Genomic DNA, 27,581 nt, shown 5'->3' with positions numbered 1-27,581 from the left:
CCATAAGAGGCGCCCTATGATTGTTTGCGTGAATATACTGTGATTCGTCGGGTGACAATCGTGGCAAAAACGTGCAAACAGAATCATGGGACGCCTGTCGCCCATAAGAGGCGCCCCGTGATTGTTTGCGTGATTATACCGTGATTCGTCGTACAAGAAGTTCTTTTGGGCGACAGGCGTCCTGCGATTCGGTTTGTGCGATTTTACCACAATTCCTCAGGCGACAATCGTGGCAAAATCGGGTGCCATTGGAAGAGGCAGATATTGCATGGGCGTCCCACGATTTGGGATTGCGGGCAGAATCGATCCAGAACGCCAAGATGTGAACGGAGCCTCTAAGCTCAGCACGCACCTTACGATCAGATTGTACAATATTCTTTAGATCCACCAATAACTATGTAGTACAAGCCTGGTACAAATTGATTGGCCGGGTCCTCATATTACATAGTTGTGGTTAATGTAAAGGTGAGATTGTAACATATGTGAGGAGCATTCCAGGGATATGACAGGCCAGTTGGGTGCAGAGGATGCTGCGTCCATGATTCCTCCAGTCTCTGCAGCACTAGCTGGGTGTCTGTGACGTCAGCTGACTTCCATCCAAGGAGGAGCCAAGCATCTTGCCTCCCTCCTATAGCAGGCAGCTGCTGCTGATGCTGCTGAGGTTGCTAGTGAGCTGGGGGGAGGACACAGTGAGAGAAACTTTTATTTTCACAGCCAGTCCCAGCATATGACAAGACTGCACAGCACAGCAAGCGAGTCTCCTCTATGCTGCTTGTGATGAGCTGCAGCTTGGCATTCTATGGATGACTCCAGCACTGCTCAGCGGATCTAATCGCTTACACCCCCCCCCCTCCCCATCCTTGTCAATCAGTGTGCCTGGGGGGGACAGAAGTGAAGCTGCTGAGTCACGGATCCCCCTGGTCCCCCTGATCGCACACACCACATCTGCTGCTATCCACTCTAATACACTGATCATCACATCAGGATGATCGCCGCTGCCTTCCTGGTCTTACTAAGACCTTACAGCATCCAATGTGCCCTTCTTTTACTGTTCCTTATGCTGGGGACTGTCGCCACGATTTCCTTCCTCTGCTGCTGGCATCGCAAGCTTCAGAAAAGCAGGCACCCAATGAAGACAGTCTTCAGCTACCGACCGAGGAGCAGAGGTAGGACATGTAAGAAACCATTTTAAAAAAATATTCTGTGTCTGTCATGTGATGTGTTTCCCTGTCACTCAGCCATGAAGTGCCCATTCATAGGGCGATCAGGGGGTATAAACAGGCATGTCTGCTGAGTTACCATAGCTGCAAAGTGCAATAGGCTGATTGGGGGGAGGGCATCCTGCAAAAACATTCATTTATTGCAAGTCTTGTCCTATTATATTGCTGCTGAGGAGGAGGGCATGCTGTGTACATGTGGCAGTCTGATTCATCCGGCATACAATTTTAGGAGATTCCTAACAGGACTGCGGCAGACGTGTCTCCACCCATCCTTTAGGAAAGTGGAGCAAGATGAGATGTTGGGACAGTGTGTGAATGAAGGAAGAAGGGGGGAGGGGGGTCAGTGACAGCTCCCCCACCATAGTATTCACTCCTTTCCTTCTGCAGGCTCAGCTATGCCCTTGGCACTTTTTATTTAGTGCATGTTTTCTAAGAGGATTGGCAGATAATCCTTATGAAAAGTGAAGGACTGGCGCTGATTGTGTGTGTTTTTTTTTTCTTCTTTGCAGATGCCATCCTGAGATCACATCACTTTCGCTCAGAGGTAACTATCTCCACTCATCACTGCAGTGACAGACACCTTGTACACAGTACATGTGTATTCAGATCATACCAACCAGCACACTGCCATACGTTATACAATTTTCTTGTACAATTTCCCTTTAGATTTACCAAAATCGTATAATATGAGTGCAGAAGATTTTACTTGTTTACTTGTTTTTGTATATTATGAGGTCAGACTTTTGTGCGATATAACAAATAAGCTAATTTTGTAAATTTGTATTGGACCAGGTTGACTTTAGGATATCCACTAGGTTGGACTAGATCAGGGGTCTTCAAACTTTGGCCCTCCAGTTGTTCAGGAAATACAATTCCTATCATGCCTAGTCATGTCTATGAATGTCAGAGTTTTATAGAGTGCAGCGCTATCAGCATGAATATCATATAAATTACTATAATTATAGTTACATAGATAGTCAGGTTGAAAAAAAGTCCATCTAGCTCAGGGGTCTTCAAACTATGGCCCTCCAGTTGTTCAGGAACTACAATTCCCATCATGCCCAGTCATGGCTGTGAATGTCAGAGTTTTCCAATGCCTTATGGGATGTGTAGTTCTGCAACAGCTGGAGGGCCGTAGCTTGAGTATCCCTGGTAGCTCAACCAATAAAAGAAAAAAAAAAAAAAGAAAGAAAAGAAAACACAGTCATACAATTCCTTATACTGTACACAACTCTATACCCACAACTGATCCAGAGGAAGGCGAAAAACCCCAGCAAAGTATGATCCAATTTGCTACAGCAGGTGAAAAAGTTAAGAGGCAATCAGATATTCCCTGGATCAACTTTACCTATTAATATTAGTACCCAGTTATATTATGTACACCTAGCAAAGAATCCAGGCCTTTTTTAAAGCACTGAGCTAGCCAGAACCACCTCTGGATGGAGTCTATTCCACATTTTCACAGCTCTTACTGTGAAGAAACCTTTCCACATTTGGAGACGAAATCTCTTTTCGTCTAGACGTAAAAAGTGCCCCCTTATCCTCTGTGATGACCTTAAATTGAATAACTCAACATCAAGTTCACTATATGGACCCCTTATGTATTTGTACATGTTGATCATATCCCACCCCCCTTAATCTCCTTTTCTAAAGAGTTAATAAATATACAATAAACATAAAAAATAAATCCATTAATTACCATGTATCAATAATGGAAAAAAAATAAGAAATATCAAGTAAACATGCATTTTGTTAACAACCACTATTATAGTGTATAAGTGTCACAATATAAATAGTTCATAGAGTATAGATGTCACAATATAAACAGTGTATAGATATCATTATATAAATAGTTCATCAGAGATAGTCCATAAAATGCAAAACAAAATGAAAAACAAGGGGGCAGTTGAGTTAAGGATATATTCCAGTGTCCCAGAAAGCATATTCCTCAAGAGAGATAAGTACATGCCTAAGGAGAGCCAGCTTCCCCGAATCCTCCATGTAAATGCACCAACAGTAGAGATGGCAGCTTACCAAAGCGTGTTGGCTTCCAAGAACGGAAAAGCCAAATAAGCCTTAGGGAAAAAGCTTCCCAAACACATCCACATAGATACTGGCTGTTCTAGCGTGCTCCATGCAGGTTCAGCCTCTCCTTTAGCGCAGTCCTTGACGTTGGGAGGCTAAATACTCTGACAAGGCAGGGAGTCCCTTCTGTGGATCTTTTGGGGGTGAAAATCAGGTGCTAACTAGCCCCACATACAGCAATGCAAACAGGGCTATGTTCCTCAGAAGAGCTGACAGTGTCTGGAGCCTGCCTCCCAGAAGTAAGTGGATTCATGGAACGGTGACACCGCATTTCCAAGATCTTAGAGTTTTACAATGCCTCATGGGACGTGTAGTTCCACAACAGCTGGAGGGCCGTAGTTTGGAGGTCCTTGGACTAGATAATGGTCCATGCTGTGTTTTTTGTTTTATATGTTTTTGACTCCATGTTCTTTTGTCATTTGCATGATGACCTGTATTGGATGTTTTTATTCAACCTGGTTCACCTCATATGACTCAACTTACAGTCTAGACTATTTCCTTTTGATCTGTATACATCACGCGACAGCCACTGCTGTTGACTTACTGTTTAATTTTATTACTGTTGTGTCTTGATCCTTTGTCTGGAACATTGACATAATAAAAACATTTTCACCTCTAACATGAGGTCAGACCTAAACATGTTCAATCTGTGTGCAATCAAGCAGGCCCTTGCACTACAATTGAATGTAGATCTAAAGCAGTGGTTCTCAACCGGGGTTCTGTGGAACCATAGGGTTCCTCCAGAGGTTGCTAGGGGTTCCTTGAGCAAGGAGCAATTTCTGCCTCCCAGATAAGTTCCCCTGACACCATTGATCTTTTTAGCTATCTGGAAGAAGGTAATTCTTCCCAATGTCCACAAATGTAAGGAGCATTCATCCCACTGACCATCACACTAATGTATCAGGAGTTGTAAATATAGTCATTTTTAGCAGGGTTTCCCTGAGACCTGAAAATTATTTCAAGGGTTTCTCTGTGTTGAAAAGGTTGAGAAAGGCTGATCTAAAGGAAATTGAATAATGTATGGCCAGCTTACATTTACATGGTTGCATGGGTGCAGATAGTTTGCTAAACGTCGGCTTCTGGATGCAGTAAAGTTGGCCATACATGGATAGAAAATCGTTCAAAAAAACGTATGTATAAAGATCTGTCTAACGATTGTGTGTTAATGCCATCATTGTATCTAATTGTTCTCCACATATTATCGATCATTAATGACATACAGTATCTCACAAACGTAAGTACACCCCCCACAGTTTTGTAAATATTTTATTTTATCTTTTCATGTGACAATACTAAAGAAATGACACTTTGCTACTTTGTAAAGTAGCGAGTGTACAGCTTGTATAACAGTGTAAATTTGCCATCCCCTCAAAATAACTCAACACACAGCCATTAATGTCTAAACCACTGGCAACAAAAGTGAGTACACCCTTAAGTGGAAATGTCCAAATTGGGCCCAATTAGCCATTTTCCTCTCCGGTGTCATGTGTCAGGTGTGAATGGGGAGCAGGTGTGTTAAATTTGGTGTTATCGCTGTCACGCTCTCATACTGGTTACTGGAAGTTCAACATGGCACCTCATGGCAAAGAACTCTCTGAGGATCTGAAAAAAAGAATTGTTGCTCTACATAAAGATGGCCTAGGCTGTAAGAAGATTGCCAAGGCCCAGAAACTGAGCTGCAACACAGTGGCCAAGACCATACAGCGGTTTAACCACTTGCCGACCGCCGCAAGTAGATATACTGCGGCGGTCAGCTCCTCACAGGCAAAGTGACGTACCGGTACATCACTAACCTGTGAGGCTCTGGGGAGCGAGCGCGCGCCGCCGGAGGCCGCCCCCGCACGTGTGACCGGCGGACCCGATGTCCACCGGTCACTCGGCGATCGCCAGGGGAGAGGGAGAAAGGCAGGTGGCTAGTGTAAACAAGCCGCCTGTCATTCTCCCCTGTGTAGAAACAATGATCATACGGTTCTACTATGTAGGACCATTGATCATTGTTCCTACACTTCAAGCTACAGCCAATCACAGTAAGAATCACGCCCCTAGGGACACATACAGCCCCTCCCTCTCAAATAAAGTTAACCCCTTCACTACCAGTGTATTTTTACAGTAACAGTGCATATGTATAGCACTGATTACTGTAGAAATGTCACTGGTAACCCCAAAAGTGTCAAAATTGTCAGTCAAGGGTCCGATCTGTCCGCCGCAATGTCGCAGTACCGCAAAAAAAATCGCAGATCACCGCCATTACGCGTTAAAAAAAAAAACAACAAAAATGACAAAAATCTTTCCCTTTGTTAGTAAACGCGATAACTTTTGCGCAAACCAATCAAAATACGCGTTTTGCGATTTTTTTTTACCAGACATATGTAGCATATAACAAATTGGCCGAAAATGTTAAAAAATTTTGATTTTTACATTTTTTTTGGGGAATTTCATATAAAAAATGTGAAAAATATTGTTATTTTTGCAAAATTGACGCTCTTTTTTTGTTTATAGCGCATGATCAAAAAATCGCACAGGTGATCAAATACCACCAAAAGAAAGCTCTGTTTGTGGGGAAAAAAGGACGTCGAATTCGTTTAGGTACAGTGTCGCACGACCGCGCAATTGTCCGTTAAATTCACGCAGTGCCGAATCGCAAAATACCCCCTGGTCAGGAAGGGGGTAAAATCTTCCGGGGCTTAAGTGGTTAACAGGACAGGTTCCACTCAGAACAGGCCTTGCCATGGTCGACCAAAGGAGTTGAGTGCACATGCTCAGCGTCATATCCAGAGGTTGTCTTTGGGTAAAAAGACGTATGAGTGCTGCCAGCATTGCTGCAAATGTTGAAGGGGTGGGGGATCAACTTGTCAGTGTTCAGACCATAGGCTGCATACTGCATCAAATTGGTCTGCATGGCTGTTGTCCCAGAAGGAAGCCTCTTTTAAAGATGATGCACAAGAAAACCCACAAACAGTTTGCTGAAGACAAGCAGACTAGGACATGGATTACTCGAACCACGTCCTGTGGTCTGATGAGACCAAGATAAACTTATTTTGTTCGGAGGGTGTGTGTGGCTGCAACCAGGTTCGGAGTGCAAAGTCAAGTTTCTCTTGCCCCACAGTAGAGCATGGTGGTGGTAGTGTCATGGGTCTGGGGCTGCATGGGTGCTACCGACACTGGGGAGCTACAGTTCATTGAGGGAACCATGAATGCCAACATGTACTGTGACATACTGAAACAGAACATGATCCCCTCCCTTCGGAGACTGAGCCGCAGGGCAGTATTCCAACATGATAACGACCCCAAACACACTTCCAAGATGACCACTGCCTTGCAAAAGAAGCTGTGGATAAAGGTAATGGACTGGCCAAGCATGTCTCCAGATCTAAAACCCTATTGAGCATCTGTGGGGCATCCTGAAATGGAAGGTGGAGGAGCGCAACTCCACCATCCTCCGTTATGTCGTAATGGAGGAGTGGAAAAGGACTCCAGTGGCAACCTGTGAAGCTCTGGTGAACTCCCTGCCCAAGAGGGTAAGGGCAGTGCTAGAAAATAATGGTGGCCACACAAAATATTGACACTTTGGGCCCAGTTTGGACATTTTAACTTAGGGATGTACTCACTTATGTTGCCAGCGGTTTAGACATTAATGGCTGTGTGTTGAGTTATTTTGAGGGGACAACAAATTTACACTGTTATACAAGCTGTACACTCACTACTTTACATTGTAGCAACGTGTAATTTCTTCAGTGTTGTCACATGAAAAGATAGAATAAAATATTTTAAAAAATGTGAGGGGTGTACTCACTTTTGTGAGATACTGTAAATGGTGCGTTTTTCCGTTTATCAATGATCAATGCATATGCGCTGTTTTTTTAACTATTTACGATCGATTTCCCTACTAATGTTTCGAAAATTGTTTGATTACGCAGCAAAATTCTGACATGACAGATCTTTCTTTTGGCAAAAAACTTTGCATTTCAAGAATCAAAATGAACCCACTAACGTTTTTAAAGTCAAACGATTGGGCATATCAAACGCTTTTGCGAACAATTTTCTATCCACATTTGGTGAGCATAACATTCTGCGCTGTGACCACATACAAGCCGGCTCATTAGCTGTGGCCAGAACTCAGCAGAACCACCAACCATGGACTCAGTGTGTGCCAGGGTCGGTCCAAGGCTCTATTTGCATGCAACCACTCAGATGAACGGTAATATGCTCACAGCAGCGGAGCTGAACATTGATTTTTTACAAATCTGACAGGAGTCACTGACAGCTGCATCTGGTCGCACTGTGACTGTGTATGCAGCATTTAGTACTGCCGTCAAGGATCTACTGATGCAGCCATATGAATGGTGTCTTAAAGCATATATTTCTGTGTAAGGCTCTGATTTAAAGTGACCTGACCACTATGAACATAAGAACATAGTTGAATATTGCCAGTTATAGCATTCATTTTTTTACACTAAGTAAGCTCAGTGTATGAGAGAGAAAATAGGAAATAATACAGCCTGCTAGGGAACATGTGATGGCCTTAAATGACTTGCATAAATGCTGTGCAGCCCAGAATGCTATTTGTCACTAAATGTTCACACGGCATGGATGTACGATATATCCTTTTAAAGGGCAAAAACACTGCAACCCGCATGTTTTTTACAGATCACACTGAAGCTGTATTGTATTGCGCTGCATAAAGACCTGTAAGATCAAAACAGAAAAATCTGCTGTCATAGCCAATAATTCCATGTATACATCTGAACACTTGTCAACGTACATGCATACAAGCGTATACCCACAAATTTCAGCTGGAGGAATGCAAAAAAGAATTTTGTGGATCTGTACATTTATGTGTCTAAATACATTTATTGAAGGAGTTTACTGACCATTAGATGTATTTTTTTTCTCTTTGATTATCTTTGCCAGCCTCTGCCAGCAATATCCTCTGTAGATATCAGTATATTCATTATTGGTTACTTAAATACAGAAAGATGCTTTGGGAGGGCTGGAGCAAATTAGCTGTTCCAACATATATGAATAATATATATATATATCTATATACAGACAGTACATATATATATATATATATATATATATATATATATATATATATATATATATATCTATATACAGTATATATATCTATATATATATATATATATATATATATATATCTATATATATATATATATATATATATATATATTGTATATATGTAATCAGTAACCCATCATTTTCACTGATCTCACTACATTACGGTGACTTGGTTGCAATGGGTTAATGGGTAATCCGTGACATCATTGCTTATTACTCCAAAGTAAACTTTGAGTGCAGGAAGCTTCTATTGATGGCTTGTTAAAAAGATGCAGGCTTTCTGGCTGTCACCCTGACCCTGTCTTCACTGTCAAGTAAACCATGACTCAGAACAATCAAGTAGGAGGGGGGGGGGGTTAAGACGTAGGAGAAAATGTATAGGAAAAGCCTATAAGTAGTTCAGAATTGTGAAAAGGGAAAAGAGCAAACAGCGGTCTCTCATTGAAAAACTTTATTAATTAGAAAATGATACATAGTTGATAGGCAGTAGACAATAGTTAAAAGACTTACAACGTTTTCATACATAAAACCCATGCCCAGGTATAAATTACCACATCTAGACGCACAAATCAAAGGCTACGATTATAATAGGCTCAAAGGTAAAGGACAGAGTATATGGGGTTTTTCAGATGTCACTGGCAGAGGGGAGTCTTCTTTTTTGGCTTTAAGCCTGGGTTCACACTATTGCTCTGACAGACATTGCATCTGATTTGCAACGCATTGCTGTGCAGATCACATGTGATGCCTGTGCAATGCGAATTCAGCCATACAGTTGTATGGCTGAACTTGCACTGGATTCGCACAAAACAAGGTGCAAGAACATTCTTTTTCCAGCACTGGAATCGGATCGCATGGGTGTTTACACCCATGCGATCCGATTCCTGTCCGAATTCACAGTTTGCACTGCAATCTGCAAACTGATCTGGGGGGGGTGTTATTAACTTTGTATTGACACCCGCAGCGGTTTGCAGAAGGCAATGTGAACTGCCTGTGGGGAGATGCGATGCAGGAACCCACACTAGAATGGCGCTGGTTTCCAACAGTATTATGAACCCAGGCTAAACGCAACAGATATTCATTTTACAGGTTTTACTACTACTCACTTCCTTTGTAATAATCATTGTACCTGCTATTGATTAAATAGCTTCTAGTAGCGGTTTCGGCATTTTTTTCCATTTTGGATAGAGTAAGGGAGGGTTAGAACTGTCAGAATATTTATACTGCTCTGATAAACAGTGTCTATTCATGCAAATAAGCTAGGATCTATAATTAAGGAGATCCTCAACTTATTTCTATAAATCAACAAAAACTCAAGATCGTTTATTGGCGCTAACTTGAAGACAAGATGGATAAAATTCTGTGCAAAAATATATATATATTTTTAAATAAAAATCAGTGCAGAATAAGGTCGAAATATAACTGGTAATAAACACAAAAAGTGGAACAAAATTCAATAATTTGTATCACGCAGGTAAAGTGAGAAATACGATCAAAGGATATTATTACAGAATATCAATGTAACCAAAACCCATAACTTCTGGAATGTGATTAATAACTTCTCATGAGCTCACAAAATATAGAAACAAAATTATACAGATTTGACACGTGACCTCTCTCAGCCAACAGATGTTCACAACTCAATGTTTAAAAATGCATGGACAAAAATTATTACACCATGCACCAAGACTTGCTATAAGCCAAGAATGTTTTTGTGATAAAGATAAACTACCACAAAGTTAATTTATTTTAAGTATACATCACAACTGCTCCATTTACTATAAACTGAAATCAGCCTCAAGGGGATTCATACGTATGTGTATAATCTCCCAAGATGGGAAAATAGACCGGTCATACTGCAGTTAGAATGATCTAAATTCAAATCTTGATGCTATAAAGATAATCTAATGGTTCAGTCAGATGTATATGGCAAGCAAATTGCCTATAGAAAAATTAAAATTTATACTTCACCAAAAACTTCTTTGTCTGTTGCCTGAGATGTCACTTTGAATAGCCTGCCCTCAAATGTCTCCCATCAGTGTGTCAGAACCTCCTCAGAGTATTCCTACTTCCTTCCTCTATCTTAATCTTTCCCAACGCTGTATCTTGGCCTAGGCCAACAAGGCCCAGGCCTAGGGCAGCACTTTGCAGGGGAGCAGCAAAAAAGCCATCCCCACATGAATAAAAAGCCTCCTCACGGCTCCTGCACGAAAAGAGTCCCCGCCGCTTGCGCTACACTTTTAGTGTAGAGCCAGTCTTATGGGCCGGACCGGGCCAGGTGGCAGGACCTAGGAGGCAAATCAGTCTAGCGCCCTCATAAATCGTCCATACTGCTGCCAGTATGATAACACTGGCCGGAGGCCGATGACTGGCCTGATGTTTGGACAGACCGGTGGCCGCACTTAATACAACTGGAGGCTGCCAATACTAGTAAGTGTGGCACTGGCAGTAGCCTAATGCTCCACCTACCCTCCTCTGCGGCATACTGGACTTTTGTAATCTTCTGAATGAGAAGTAAAGCTGGAACATATACTTTTTTGCTCATGGTTTTTGCAACCTGCTGATTTGTCTTAGGTTTTTCTCTATAGGAACATCTTAATGCCAGGTAATTCTGTTTTATTTAGCAAAATGTATTGTAATTAAACATACACAGGTAAAAGATCTTTCAGTCTGTGTGTTGACATATTTTGGGATCATTTTTGGCCTGATTGAAGCCTAATGCTTTGACTATTAAACTGGTTTGTGTCACATGTCACATGACCACCTTCAAATGGAACTGTAGTTGGACAGGTCCCCATCCCCAGTTTTCCAGATAAACGGCACAGATTAGGGTCAATTCACACCAGCCGCTGCGTTGGTGAATCCTAAAAAGGAAGGGGTGCGGTTTGCAGATGACAGGGTGTGGCCTTGTCAGGAAGGGGTGGGTCAAATTTAAATCAAGGGGTGCAGGGGTGCACGAGTTTAGTCAGGCAAAAGGGCAGCACAAAACCTAAATACACCACTGATCTTTCCCCTTCCCTTTTCTGTCTTAACTCACATATAATTTTTATCCTATGGGAATGTAGGTGTGAATTTTGTTTTCCACGTGATAACACGTCAAATGGGGCATCATCTTACTACGTACCTCATCTCGCCGTCATAAAAAGGGGTCACCATTTGCCTGTGTAAAAGTTTGGGAAATGTAGTTTAATTCAACTATTTTCTCAAAGATAACCTTCTGACCTAAGCCTTGGAGAAAAACTTAAATCACTAGGATATTTACCCCCATGCCACTTACTGTCAGATTATAGACTCTCTCAAAATATATATTGCCTGAATAGAGTCTGAAACCACAGCAATTAACATTCTCTTCTCCAAATACCTTGAAAGTGAAGTAACCTAAAGGGAAATCCATGACACTAATTAGCTCTTTACACATTAAAAAAATTGTATACAACATTATATATTGAAAGCTATACCTATTATATCAATAATAATACACATATAATTCAAGGAGTATCTCCCCCCAATATATAATGAATATCGGTTGAACATTAAAAAAGTAAATACATATAAAACATTCCTTGAACTTATTAAATTAAGTAGGCCTATATATATGCTTCATATAATACATAGTTACATAGTTAGGTTGAAAAAGTCCATCTGGCTCAACCAAAAAAAAACAAAAAAAAAAAAAACAGTAATGAAAACCCAACCATACAATCCCATGTACACAATCCTATACCCACAGTTGATCCAGAGGAAGGCGAAAAAAACTCCAGCAAAGCATGATCCAATTTGGTACAGCAGGGAAAAAAATTCCTTCCTGATCCCCCGAGAGGCAATCGGATATTCCCTGGATCTACTTTACCTATAAATATTAGTACCCACGTATATTAAGTCCACCCAGGAAAGAATACATGCCTTTTATAGTTACATAGTTAGTCAGGTTGAAAAAAAGTCTAACAATACAATAACATTATTGCTAATACATTCACTACAAATAATAATAATGTTTCCTCAAGCAAATTTTTAACCACTTTACCACTAAGCCTATTTTTGACACTTTTTGTTTACAAGTTTAAATCAATATTTTTTGCTAGAAAACTACTTAAAACTCCCAAAAATTATATATATTTTTTTAGCAAAGACTCTGGAGGATAAAATAGTGGTCATTGCAATATTTTTTATTTTTTAAATATTATTTGCGCAGCGGTCTTTCAAACGCCATTTTTTTGGGGGAAAAATTACAAAAAATCACATTTCACTGCATTTAAAAAAAACTAAACAGTAAAGTTAGCCCATTTTTTTTTTTATATTGTGAAAGATGATGTCACGCCGAGTAAATAGATACCCAACATGTTACGGTTTAAAATTGCGCACACCCGCGGAATGGCGATAAACTACGGTCAATAAAAATCCCCATAGGCGATGCTTTACAATTTTTTAACGGGTACCAGTTTAGAGTTAGAGTGTAGCTCTTTTTTAAAATTATTGCTCACGCTCTGGCAATCGCAGCGATACCTCACATGTGTGGTTTGAACAGCGATTTCATTTGCGGCACGACTTCCATATACGTTTTCTTTTGTGTGCGAGCTAACAGCGACGGGGGCGGCTACATTTTTTTTTTTCACTATTTATTTATTTATTTTTTAAATTTTAACACAGGTTTTAAAAAAAAAAAAAAAAAATCTGATCACTTTTATTGCTGTCACAAGCAATGTAAACATCCCTTGTGACAGCAATATGCAGTGATAGGTACTCTTTATGGAGGGATCGGGGGTCTAAAAGTCCCTAGACCCCTCCACTACACTTCCATGTATTGAAAACGCAGAAAACTGCATTTTTGAATACACTCACTTTTTGAATCTGCCGCCTTTAGCAGCAGAGTAACCCGGACATGACGTCATGGACGCTGCCTCCGGTTTACGTCATCGGAGACCCGATCAAAGCCGCTTCCGGCTTTGATCGGGACTCCATCCAGCCGGCGGACGTGCCGGCTGGTTGCTCGGGTCTCCCGGTGGGACGGGAGACCCGGGCAAAGCCGTGGAAGGCAGCGGGAGGGGGGGCGCCCCTCCCGCTCGCCAGGGTAACGATCGATCAGGCGGCTCTAAAAAACGGTACCGGGATGATGCCTCTAGCTAGCTAGAGGCATCACCCAGGTACAACCACGCAAAGTCAGCCGATGTAGGTCTACGTGGCTAGACGTAAAGTGGTTAAATGAGCCCTTTAATAAAAAAAATGAAACATCCTGATCCCTTGTCCATTGTTGAAATCAAGACAAGAATGACATCACTCTCATTATAACCCAGCCTGGCACCATGGCTAGTCCGCATCTTGGCGTGTTGTCTGGACCCCTTTAATTTATTGGCCTGAGAAGGTCTTTCCTAAGCCTCTAAGAATCTACACCCAAGGATAATGAACTTACATTCACCTCATGACAAAGATGGCTCCCAGGATGCCCATATAACAACATGTAAAATAATATGTATGGGCCTCATATTATTCATTTTATCCCCAATAGTTCTGACAGAACCCCTGTCAGTTTTTTGCTAGCTGTGTCCTATTGGGGTGATTACCCTTCACTTCCTGTCCCATAACCAAACAGGAAGTGAAAGGAAATGCCTGCAAATGAAGGGAATTCATTGGGGCCCCCCAGTTCACCAGAACTAGTGTCCCCATTGGAAGATTTCTCCTTTATTACTGTTCTGGTGTCAGCCCAAAATTTGGAATTTTTTTGTACTTTCACTTTTGCAGATAATGGTAAATAGGACTGAAGGGAGGGTGACTCTTCCTAACAGGAGTACAGACAGCTATAAAAACTTGCAGGTGTTTTAATCTATATCCACTCTATCCAAAACTAAACAAAATAAAAACATTTAATTTGTCTAACTTCTACAACCAGATGTATCACTGTTAATATAGGGGACATTATGGGAATGGTAGGCAGGATGCTTTTATCCTGAATAATTTTTTAAAACCAATTTTATAATTTAACTATATAGACATACATAACATGTAAAACACTATACAAATTTTTTTTTTTTTTTTTTTTTTTTAATAAATAGACCACACCAGTTGGCTTGCATTTAAAAAGGCCGCGGCTGTTTTATTATTGACTTTACATAAATAAATAATTTAAAACTGTGTTTACATTTCAGAGTAGACTTACATCAACAACAACCTAGCCAGACGGCTCAGGTTGACAAAACATCACTAGAACTTTTTTTCCACATTATCCAACATCACATAGACTTCACCAATAAATAACATTCGTCCACCAAAGTATCTCGACTAAGGCGACAGCATTAGCCAATAATAATAACTAGGCCGCGACAATAAAAAAGGGGAGGGGGGGAGGGGAACGCTGAAGAGATCTGAGGTCCTGACAGGAACGAAGTGACCCGGAGTCCCGCGGTCGCTTCTTAAATAGCCCCTCTCTGGAACCAGCTTGAGCTGGAAATACTGACCAGGAGCGGGAATATTTGGGCGGGAGCGGAGCTCCACACTCTAAATCTGCCCAGTGATAGCCCTGCAAAGCAGGCGGGAAAATTATACATTAAAAATAATACTCCTGTTATCTACCTCAGCCTGACTCAGGTCAAAAGTTCACTGACCCTGGCCACCTAAAGGGAAAACCTATTGATAACTCCTAGATATTTTATTCCCCTGCCACCATCCCATAAAGAAAGGGGGGCTATAGCAGCACCCCTTTCTTTTTATGGGAATGGTAGGCAGGATGCTTTTATCCTGAATAATTTTTTAAAACCAATTTTATAATTTAACTATATAGACATACATAACATGTAAAACACTATACAAATTTTTTTTTTTTTTTTTTTTTTTTAATAAATAGACCACACCAGTTGGCTTGCATTTAAAAAGGCCGCGGCTGTTTTATTATTGACTTTACATAAATAAATAATTTAAAACTGTGTTTACATTTCAGAGTAGACTTACATCAACAACAACCTAGCCAGACGGCTCAGGTTGACAAAACATCACTAGAACTTTTTTTCCACATTATCCACCAGACAGGCGGAAAATTTCCGCCTGTCCCCACCATCCCAGCGCGCGGCCATTTCAATACACGTACCTAAATTATTATTCAGGATATCTAGGCCAATATCGGAAAGATGGACACCATCCTTCCGATAAAGACCCAACAAACCCCCCTCCAACTCGACGTGCCTAAAAGATATGATTCCCAAACCACCTAATAGTTTGGAGAGACCTCTATTCAAACGTTTCCTCATCCTCTCTATCGGCTTAAAACCGTAAAAGCGGAAAGAGATCAGACGCGGAATCACTTCAGAGAAAACTAGACGAAGCTTGGTGAATAGTGATTGAATAAAAACCAAATCATCACGAATGGAAAATAGTAAATCTAAAGTTTTAAACCTCCCGATGTCATTTCCCCCTAGGTGTATCACCAAAATATCGGGGGGGGGAGCTGAATTAGTAAGCCTTAAAAATTCAGTAACAAGCTCCGCCCATACCATGCCACGCTTACCAAACCAAACCACTTGAAACTTGTTCCTGTCCAAACCTAAGTTCTCGGTGTAGACCCGATTCTTCGCCCGCTGCTGGGCCCAGTGAATATATGAATGGCCCATGATCCAGACCGAGAGCTTGGTCCCTGAAATCAAATATAAGCATTAGGGCGTACGTAAGATTTGTAGCAATCTGAAGACCACCTACCAATTCTTTTTACCGTTTCCACCCCTAAACCCAGCCTAACCGCCTCAGTAGCAGCCCCGATGCGAAACGAGTGAGAGGTTATTTTTTCCCCGCCTAAATTCAGCTGCTGCAAACACATACGCAATACTGCCGAAAATTGAAAACGAGAGAGAGGTTTTCCTGAAAAATGGATAAATAAAACGTCGCTAATGTGCGGTCGTAACGAAACGTATTCTTTTAACAGAGAGACAGGACAAATCGCAGAATTCCTGAACTCATAAAGAATAATTTGCTTTCCCGAACCCATTTGGTCGGTCTTGGAATGCGCCAAAAAAATACCGACGCTAGCTGAATGAAATGAAACATCCTGAATGCGCAGGCCCGGAAAACCCAATTTCCGATCAGGAATCAATTCCGAGATCCTGAGTGCGGCGAAAAACATAACTACAAACGCCGCCCTAAATAATTTTGCCTCATATTCAGAAAAGCAAACCTTAATTAAAGTTGTGCATAGATCACCCAGCAATTCTAAAGAAATAGGCTTCCTATCGTCAGTTTTGAAGTGAAGTTTTTTGTAACCCTTCATAGCCTGCCTCACCGAAAAATAGGAAAGGCACGCTGGCCTGTTATGAAGTTTTTGAAAAAATGATATCCCTGCAAGAATTTTGTGGATATGTGACCAAGAGAATTTGTCCAAAAATAGGGAGTTCAAAAAGGATAACAGCAAAGATTCTGAAAAATCGTCCGATGGTACACTAGCTGACTGAAGATGCTGTAGCCACAGCAACCAAGCTGATCGATATCCAGCGAGTGTTGACGGGGCTAGAGATAGTTCAATATTTTCCATGACACTGGCTAGATCAGGTCCCACAGGTGCCCCGGGCAGGAGTGTCCAGTTAAGTCTGCCGTTGGCAGTAGCTGAAAGAATCGACCCATCTGAAAACGGGATAAACAGTCTGCCAAAATATTATCTTTTCCCGGCACAAAAGATGCTTTTAACCAGATGTTGAATTCTAGACACTTTGCAACCAGATACCTCAGCATTATGGTAACGGGTGGAGATTTTGAGGACAAGCAATTTATTGCGTATAAAAAGCCCTTGTTGTCCGTCCGTACCATAATCCTTTTGTTCCGAAAATGATGGCCCCATAATTCCAGGGCCACTATAATCGGGAACAATTCTAGCAAGACAATGTTGCGTATAAGACCAAGATTTTTCCATTTGGCGCACCAAGGTGCCGCGCACCAATGGTTACGCCAAATGGCGGCGAAACCCTTAGACCCCGCCGAATCCGTAAAGAGCAAAAAATCTCTGTCTACGATAAAAGGTTCCTGCCAAACCGTAGCCCCATTGAAAAATAACAAAAATTGTATCCACACTAGAAGGTCTTCCCTCATCTCACTTGAAACCCTCACGTGAGAAGAGGGAGATTTTAGGCCCGAAATCGCTGCATAAATACGTCTGGAAAATATCTTACCTACCGGTATCACCCTGGATGCAAAGGCTAACAACCCCAATAGGGATTGTAGCTCTTTCAGACAAACCTTTTTCCTTCTGATCGTCTGTAAAAGAGATCCGCGAAGCTTTTCAATCTTATCTTCCGGTAGCCTAAACTCCATCCGGGCCGCATCTATAGTGATACCTAAAAACACTATGCAGTTGCATGGGGGAAAAGTTTTCTCGAGGGCTAAAGGGACCCCAAATTGTTCACAAACTTTTAAAAAGGTGTTTAATAAGATTTCACAAGTATCAGAGGAAGGAGGGCCTATAAAAAGAAAATCATCTAAATAATGTACTAAAAGGTGAGACCCTGAAATCTGACTAACCACCCATTCTAGAAAAGTGGAGAAACTTTCAAAATAAAAGCAAGATAATGAGCAACCCATTGGGAGGCACTTGTCAAAATAAAACTGGTTTAAAAAATGGAAACCCAAAGAATTGAAACTGCTGGGATGAATGGGTAACAGACGAAATGCGGATTTAATATCCGCCTTTGCCAAAAGAGCCCCCCTTCCTGCAAAACGGAGTCTCTCCAGGGCATCTTCGAAAGTAGCATATTGAACCGAAGCTAATTCACCACTAATTTCGTCGTTGAGGGATTCGTCTTTGGGATAAGATAGGTGGTGGATCAATCTGTAGGAATTCGGCTCTTTTTTCTGGACTATGCCTAATGGAGAGACCCTAAAATCCAAGAAAGGAGGCTCGGTAAAAGGACCAGCAAATCTGCCCTCTTTTAATTCAGCAGCAATCTTTTCGGCCACAATGCTTTGCAGGCCCAGAACTGATTTTAGGTTACTATGGATTACACAGCCATTGCCCTTAAAGGAAGGCAGCACAAAACCGAATGTAAATCCCTCAATTAAGAGGTCCGCTTTCTCCCGGTCTGGATAGCGGAGGAGCCAGGGGAGCATTTCTGGCAGCTTCACTGGGGAGTTGGCTTTTTTGAACACCTGACTGTTGTGCTGCCATCCTTTTAAAACATTTGAACACGGGATGTGGCCCGGCGCAAAATGCGCATTCATGCTTAAACTTGCATGATCCGGGCCATCTACATTGTGTTTCATTGAAATTGAAACATAAGCCTTTCTTAAAGGACTGGAGGCCTGTCTGTTGAGGGTTGACAGAAGGCTTGGGGAGAAAGGACCGCTGAGGGACAAAAAGATCAAGCCACAGCCCCACGTCCTTTACTCCCCATTTTAATGAAGGCTGAACTGATAATTTTTGCCTGAAAGCTACGTCGTAGCTAAACCAGGCTAAACCCCCAAAATTTTTATAAGCCTCCAAGACTATTTCCATGTGCTGAAATAATCCCACACTTCTATTTGGGAACTTTTCACAAAGCACACTGGAATATATTAAAAAAGCTTGTAACCAGTTATTGAAGGACCTAGCAATCGGTCTCTTCCTCTCCTCGTCATCTTTTTTATTTGTAAAATCCTTAGCTGATGGCAACAGAGACAATAGGTCAATAAATGCTCCCTGCCAGATCTTATCTTTAATTGCTTCAGAAAGGTGGAAACCAAGGGGGGAAACTTCACAAGTCAATGGTTCCCTCAAACAAACTTCGGGTAAGTTTTGGCTCTGAGCCAGATCAAAAGATGAAGCAGGCTGACTGACTGAAATTTCCCCACTAGGTGGCGCTATCCACACAGAACTAGCATCAGTAGGGGCTTCAGGGGAATTTTTAAAATGTTCAGTGAAAGACCTAAATTCAGATAACAACTGTAACATGAGAGAAGACATGGACTCAGGGGCAGATGACTCACCCGATGCAAGCAAAGCCGACGCTCCGGCCTGTGCTGAAGAGGATGCTGCTCTGGCGGCCGGAGGGGGGCCCCCCTCCGGTGTGACAGGTACCGACCCATCGTCTGACGCCCTGCGCCCAGGTGTGCGCTGCCTCCGCGATGATTCCTCCGTCTGGCTCCGATTCGGGCGACGGCCTCCTCTTCCATGGGGGGAGCTTCTTCGAGACGGACCGGCTTCATCTCTTCCGGTTGACGGTGAGTAGCTCTTCCGGGGCATCCGGCGTCTCTTCGATGGGCCAGCCTCCGTTTCGTGAATGACCGCCGAGACGCTACTGCGCATGTGCGATGACCCGGCTGCCATAACTCCGATGTCCGCCGAGCGAGATGTCTCTTCACTTGTTCCTTCTTCCAAAAGGACTCCACTTCCGCTGCCGCTGGGAACCTCCATGGCTGCCGATGCTGAAGCGACCGAGGCTGACTGCGCCGACGACAGCGGTAATTCAAGGCAGCGGCGGAGCCAGTCCTCGCTGCCCTTCTCTCCAGCTTTCTCTATTAGCTTCCTAATAAGGCTCATTCTGATAGGTGGTACAGGAACGCTGAAGAGATCTGAGGTCCTGACAGGAACGAAGTGACCCGGAGTCCCGCGGTCGCTTCTTAAATAGCCCCTCTCTGGAACCAGCTTGAGCTGGAAATACTGACCAGGAGCGGGAATATTTGGGCGGGAGCGGAGCTCCACACTCTAAATCTGCCCAGTGATAGCCCTGCAAAGCAGGCGGGAAAATTATACATTAAAAATAATACTCCTGTTATCTACCTCAGCCTGACTCAGGTCAAAAGTTCACTGACCCTGGCCACCTAAAGGGAAAACCTATTGATAACTCCTAGATATTTTATTCCCCTGCCACCATCCCATAAAGAAAGGGGGGCTATAGCAGCACCCCTTTCTTTTTATTCTGCTGCTATAGAAGATACATAGGGGTGCATTTTTCTAGCTACTTTTTCATAATGTCATTGTGACTTAAAAAAGGTCCTAATCTATTGCAAGTACCCCCCACCACCACTTTCCCAGCTGTGTAAAGCGGTATTAAACACAAATCCAAAAATGTAAAATATTGCAGCTTACCAATCATTAGATGTAGTGGCTGCATTTGTTCCTTTTTTACGCTAGGTTCACACCTATGCGTTTTTGCGGGCCGTGTTTGTGCAGGCATGGCAGCCCAATCAAATGAATGGGCTTCCTCCCCTGCGTTTCCGCAAAATAAAAAGTGCACGCTCCTTTTCAAAAACTCGGTTGCATAGAAATTGCATGGTCTTTTTGACCCGTGTGATTTCCTTGCAGTTTGTGCACACACACTGCAATTTTATAAGCGTGGGGGTGCCATTCAGTATGAATAGGAGCTCTGTACATTTTCACAGTGCGTGCTTGCGAGTGCAGAAATCGCTGCATGTGAACCTAGCCTTAGGCTTTTTCCCCTCTGTTTTTACCTGGTGATCTGGCAAGCAACACACCTCCTGGATTAGAGTGCCCCCACTTTGGATGAAGGAGCAACAAAGATACCTTTGGACAGCAGCATTGTCAGTCTGCATGGGCATGGTGGGGTCTGGTGTGAGGGCTGAAGAAGATTGATTCACTAATACACTGTGGAATTGGAAGTTTTATGGACTTTTTTCATTTGATTGGACATTTACTACACTTGCAGATTTTTTAATTAATATATTTTTTTGCATATATTTATTATAGGAGGTATATTTATAAATAATTGCACAAGATTTTTTATATATTTATTTATTTATTAGGATTCATGAAATTTTATATTTTTATATCCATGCTATTTGCAGAACTTTATTTACCCTAAAGGTGTAGAGATTGTTTATAGAGGTTTATATACCTCATTATTGAATACGCACAAGTTTTTTACTATATGCACATATAGGTTATTGGTGCGCTTCACAGATTTCTCTTGATGATGAAAAACTCCAGTGAGCCTACTTTGTCACTGTGAGAAAAGTAATTTGTTTGGCTATCATACTGCTGGGAATATTTTACCTTCCATTGCTGACCTGGCTGTAAATGCTAAGTCTGTGGTTCAGATATATTAATACTTGTCATAGCCAGGCAGTGTTGGTTTTGCATTGTGTATTGTATAGTCAGCTCCAGGCGAGCCAGGGTCAACTGTCACTTATAATGGAAAGCTGTAGTTGCCTTTGCCAATTTTAAAAGAATATTTGTGGTAGGTTTTCAGTGATTAAATTTTTTTTAAGACTATCTGCATATCCTGATATTAAGCCTTCAGTCAGTGTCCCAGTTCAAAATTTGCTGAGATAAAATCCCTTTGGAGTGTCCAAACTTTTCAACCAGTCTAAGCAAAATCATATCTTTGCGCTGAAAGAGGAAAATGGAAAAGCACAACCGCTCTGCACTGCTGTTAAGAAGAATGCATGACCTTTGAATATGTAATGAAAACATATGGCTGTCCTCATATACAGTGGGGATCGAAAGTTTGGGCACCCCAGGTAGAAATTTGTATTAATGTGCATAAATAAGCCAAGGAAAGATGGAAAAATCTCCAAAATGCATCAAATTACAGATGAGACATTCTTATAATATTTCAACAAAAGTTAGATTTTATTTCCATCATTTACACTTTCAAAATAACAGAAAACAAAAAAATGGTGTCTGCAAAAGCTTGGGCACCCTGCAGAGTTAATATCTTGTACTGCCCCCTTTGGCAAGTATCACAGCTTGTAAACACTTTTTGTAGCCAGCCAATAGTCTTTCAATTCTTGTTTGAGGTATCTTCCTTACAAAAGTCTTCCAGTTCTTTGAGATTTCTGGGCTGTCTGTCACACACTGCTCTTTTAAGGTCTATCCATAGATTTTCAATTATGTTGAGGTCAGGAGATTGTGAAGGCCATGGCAAAACCTTCAGTTTATGCCTCTTGATGTAATCCTCCGTGGATTTTGAGGTGTGTTTAGGATCATTATCCATTTGTAGAAGCCATCCTCTCTTTAACTTCAGCTTTTTCACAGATGGCATCAAGTTACCATCCAAAATTTGCTAAAATTTTATTGAATCCATTTTTCTTTCTACTCGTGAGAAGTTCCCTGTGCCACTGGCTGCAATACAACCCCAAAGCATGATTGATCCACCCCCATGCTTAACTGTTGGACAGAGGTTCTTTTCATTAAATTCTGTGCCCCTTCTTCTCCAAATGTACCTTTGCTCATTCCGGCCAAAAAGTTTAATTTTAACCTCATTGGTCCACAGAACTTGTTTTCAAAATGCATCAGGCTTGTCTATATGTTCATTTGCAAAGTTCAAACGCTGATTTTTGTGGTGAGGACGTAGAAGAGGTTTTCTTCTGATGACTCTTCCATGAAGACCATATTTGTACAAGTACCTCTTTATATTGGAATAGTGTACAACAACTCCAGTGTCTGCCAGATCTTTCTGGAGGGATCATGCAGTCAAACGTGGGTTTTGAATTGTTTTTCTCACAATCCTGCGAGCTGTTCTGTCTGATGTTTTTCATGGTCTTCCAGATCTTGCTTTAACTTCAACTGTTCCTGATGACTGCCATTTCTTAATTACATTCAGAACAGAGGATATTGACATCGGAAAATGCTTTGCTATCTTCTTATAGCCTTCTCCAGCTTTGTGAACGTTAACTATTTTCAGTTTCAGTTTTCTAGACAACTGCTTAGAAGATCCCATGGTGCTGATTGTTGGGGCAAGGTCAGATGAGTCTGGGCATTTAAAACCTTTGAGATTGACATCACCTGGTCTTCCCAGACAATGATTGAGAACAATCCATGACACTGGCAGGTCTCAGCCTTGCAAAGGGGGCAGTGCATGCTATAAATTCTGCAAGGTGCCCAAACTTTTGCAGACGCCATTTTTTTGTTTTCTGTAATTTTTAAAGTGTCAATGATGGAAATAAAATCTAACTTTTGTTGACATATTATAAGAATGTCAAATCTGTAATTTGATGCCTTTTGGAGATTTTTCCATCTTTCCTTGGCTTCTTTATGCACATTAATACAATTTTTTACCTGGGGTGCCCAAACTTTCGATCCCCACTGTATATACAGTATAAGGTTGCAGCTTTTTAAAATATTAACATACAGTATATTGATAATATTATTCACAGTAAGATCATCACAATTATTAGCAGAGGTTAAAAGCAAAAATTAAACCATCTATAAATTACATTTAAACCATATTTTATCAACAAAAGTATTTTATTTATGTCCTGCATTGTCATGGGTTTGGAAAGTTTAATCATTGTCAGGATAAATATAATGGTTGAATTTACCATGTTAAACTGAGCCTACCAGGTTAAAATTTAAATAAATGCAAAGCATGTAGTGAACACCAATGTCCTCTGCCCTTTAATGGGGTTTAAAAAATTGTGAAAAGTGAAACTTTTTATTTAGCACTAAACTTTAACCGTTACATAAACAATGACAACAAAACCTACTTATGTCCGGAATACACGGTTAGAATATCGCCCGATCATTCGACAACCGACTAATGAAAAAGTGTTCGTTAGTCGAAAACTTTGCCAACATACACGGGCCGAATATCACCCGACTGTTGTCCGCCGACCATCGAAACAGTGTTCAGCGTGATTATGTTCTACAGATTTCAAATGAACGACCTTAACACCAACGTATAGAATATCATTAATTCGCAAATGAGACGACAGAATTTCTCCGTTTTTTCAAACTGTATTTTTCGTTCACAATATCGATAATGTCATTGATGGCTGGGCATTAACGAGTAGAATATCGGCCAATCGTTCGCTGAATGGAAATTTTAGGCCGATTTTCTTATATAAGTCATTATGATTGAAAACGTGTCCACTTACAGCAGTGGGCAACATGGTGCCCAAAAATACGTAAAATAATAGGGTGAGTGGGCACAAATGCAATAAACAGCAGGAGATTTTTGTGATTTTTCTGAGGCAAACAGCTATAAATAAAACGCTATCAACGTTATTGTATACTTCATCTCTTATTGATTTCACATTTCACCAGCACCAAGCTGGTAAGGATTAGCTCATTCTTCTCCCTGGATACTGCAGCTTAAAACTAACTGTTGAAAAGCCCCTGAAATATACAAGACAGAAAACCATTAAAAAGGTCAGTGACTCCTAAAAAATATTACCACACTTGCATATTAAATAGGAACCCTAGGTGTATAAAAAACAGTTTGTTATAACTCATATGTTAACCCCATAAAATGTCATGTGAAAGGAAAATTGACAGGAGAAAAACAAGCCATGGACTTTCCATTATGTCTGGTGTTGGCAATGCCCGACAACTATAATTTTTTTCTCATACTTTAAGAGACACAGGAATTATGCTTCTGCCTACAGGATTGGACACTGAGAAACAAAAATAAATTGTGGTTCAGCACAGTATAACTTCTTCTACTCCCAGCATGCCTTAGCATTTCATTATTATCCTAGGAGAATCCTCATTCAAGTCTCCTCAACAAAGATTCCTGCTACATCGATGCTGAGCTGGTCTCTATATTCAGTTATCTAGATTAATATTATGTCATTAAAAGCATTGGAGGCCATACTAGGGATCGACCGATTATCTGCAAAGCCGATATATCGAGGGCCGATATGCACTTTCCCCAATATATCGGAATCGGCCACCAAGGTGGCCGATATTACGGATATTTCGGAAAGTGCTTGTACCAGAGTGTTGCCTGCAGCTAGAGGCGTCACCCCGGTACCGGCGTCCATAGCTGACGGTCGGCTGTCTTGTAATGACAACCGATGCGGCTGAGAAGCTGCTCGGCTGTCATTACAAGGAGCGGGAGGGGACGTCTCCCCCTCCCGCCACCTTCCGCGGCTCGCCCGGGTCTCCCGTCCCACCGGTAGACTCGGGCAACCAGCCTGAACGGCCACCGAAGACCCGATCAAAGTCGCATTCGGCTCTGATCGGGTCTCCATGCAAAAACCCGGAAGTAATGTCACTTCCGGGGTAAAAAATGACAGCATTCAAAATAGCCAAACTTGGCATTTGAATTCTTTTAAGTGCAGAGGAGGGGTTTGGAGTCTTTTAGACCCCCAGATCCCTCCACAAGAGTACCTGTGAAGTAAACAAAAAATAAAAATGTATTTTTTTTAAATGTACGAAAATATCGGCCCATATCGGCTGATACCGATACGCGATGACCAAAATATCAGTATCGGTAATGAAAAAACAATATCGGTCGATCCCTAGGCCATACCCACACCCCACTGTAACGAACAGTTGTGGGGTTAACCTGGAAAGTGACCATTGGGCACTAGGCTCTGTATTGTGCATACTGGATCTGAATGTACAGGGTAATTTAGCCTCAAATCACTCTGCAGGTACAGAGCTGCGGCACAGCTCCAGGTGTAATTCTGGCTCTGATGACACACTTTGTGATTTGGCCAAGAGCAGGGAGCTCCTTTGTGTTAGGATTGCTAGACAAATTTTTGAAATTCATGCTCTGAATGATTTCACCATGGAAGAGGTTAATGCAGAGGAATTGAGCACCAGTGTCATCTGCTGGGTGGAGTGTTACATGTGTACATGCTCCTAATTACAAATGGTTCTATCCACAGTTTGTCTCTGCTGCCCGCATACAGTGATTTGATAGCCTTCGTCTGCATAACCCTGTACTGCTACCCAAACAACCAGGTTCATGAGTATCAAGGCCCAGCCTTTAAATCGGAGCTACAAGCCTTACACTGCAGTCCAGCTGTTCTAAGTGCCTTAAGCTTTCGCTACATTAACAGTTTTGGTTCTGCCTGCAGTGTACCCACTGAAGGGCCTGACAGTAACAGAGTGGACGTTCGCTCTCTGCTTGAGTCTATACCATCTATTGAGTCTTTATTAGCTCCATTGGGCATGGCTCCCTTCTTGGCTGTAGTTTTGGAGGCTTTTACCACAACCATGTCTAATTTTATGGGCCACATAGCACACTTGATTGCTGATTTTCTGACACATACTTCCATACCAGCAGAATCCATAGCTCAAGCCAGGGTTTTTTTTTCCCAGGAGATACTTCAAAATCTCTGTTCTCAAACGTGGACTTTAATCCAGAGTAATTTAGCTCTTCGCTTCAGCATGAAAAGTTTGGGACTGATGATAGCTTCCTTCAAGGCAATCCCATTTGTGCCAGTTACACTCTAGACACTTACAACATAACATTCTGTCATTGTGGAAAAAGTCAGTCCAGCCCTTCAGCAAGACAACCCCTGGAATGGTGACTACAGGAATCTGGCTCTGGAGTCAGGGAAGTCATTCCTTTCTATCTCTTTGGAGATCCTAAAGATGGACACCAGCCTGTTGGGCTGGGGAGGAGTCCTGGGCACATTGTTGTTGCAGGGGACTTGGACTTTATCTTCTGATTAGTATTCTGGAACCTTTGGACAATCTGGCTGTCGCTGAAGCGCTGGACATCCTGACTAGAGGGTCATCCGTTTTGTATTCTGTCAGACAACACCACTGCAGTGGCGTCCATTAACCATGAAGGAGGACAGAAGTCTTCCTATGGCAAGAGATGTAGAGCGGATCAAGGCTGGGCAGAACTTCTTATTCCATCCTTGTCTGATGTGTATATCCTAGGTGTATACAATTGGCAGGTAGACCTTATCAGCTAGCAGTGCCTACACATCTGTAGGTGTTCCAGGACTACTTTTACAGGTGGGGACCCTGGATGTGGACCTCCTGGCTTTCAGGTTCAACAACAAGCCAGACAGATTAGTCTTCAGGTACAGGCAGTGCTGTATCTTGGCCTAGGCCAACAAGGCCCAGGCCTAGGGCAGCACTTTGCAGGGGGGCAGCAAAAATGCTGCACCCCGCAAGAAAAAAAAAAAAAACAGCCTTCTCCAGGCTTTCGTAACACTTTTAGTATAGTGCCAGTCTTATGGGACGAATTCGGCTGGAGATCAGGGTCCAGTAGGCAAATCACTCTGGCAGCCCCATAAAGCGGTCACACTGCTACCTCCTGGTATGATAATACCGGCCGATGAGGACATTCAGACAGACCGCAGACCGCCGACCACACTTAATACAACTGGCCCGACGGCCGCAAATGCTAATAAGTGTGGCACTGCAGCCTAATGCTCCGCCTATCCTCCTCCGCCCCCAGGTATGGCAGGCATCATGTCAATAATATAATTTCATTTCTTTAAACATTCTTGTCCTTGAGCGAGCATATTGAATTGCATCATATACAATTAAGACTTTTAATTGTGTATGATGGCAATAATATTTTGGACCTGCTCACCTCCATATATGCT

General features: G+C 41.9%; 1 protein-coding gene across 2 annotated transcripts in view; it reads left to right on the top strand.

Moving 5' to 3' along the window:
• The first annotated feature begins 951 nt into the window (after positions 1-951).
• Positions 952-27,581, top strand: part of DST (dystonin) — a 783,726-nt gene continuing 757,096 nt past the window's right edge. The window contains exons 1-2 of one of the 2 annotated variants that reach the window (XM_082250079.1): positions 952-1,166; positions 1,730-1,764. In XM_082250079.1, the coding sequence (XP_082106205.1) occupies positions 986-1,166; positions 1,730-1,764 (216 nt within the window). In that variant the 5' untranslated portion in view covers positions 952-985. Of the gene's footprint in view, positions 1,176-1,729; positions 1,765-27,581 lie in introns of both variants that reach the window. The other variant, XM_082250078.1, reaches the window with a different exon arrangement.

Source organism: Pelophylax lessonae (assembly GCF_965119305.1).
Source record: "Pelophylax lessonae genome assembly, chromosome: 3".
Taxonomy (NCBI): Eukaryota; Metazoa; Chordata; class Amphibia; order Anura; family Ranidae; genus Pelophylax; species Pelophylax lessonae.
This window is presented reverse-complemented; position numbering and strand designations above follow the sequence as displayed.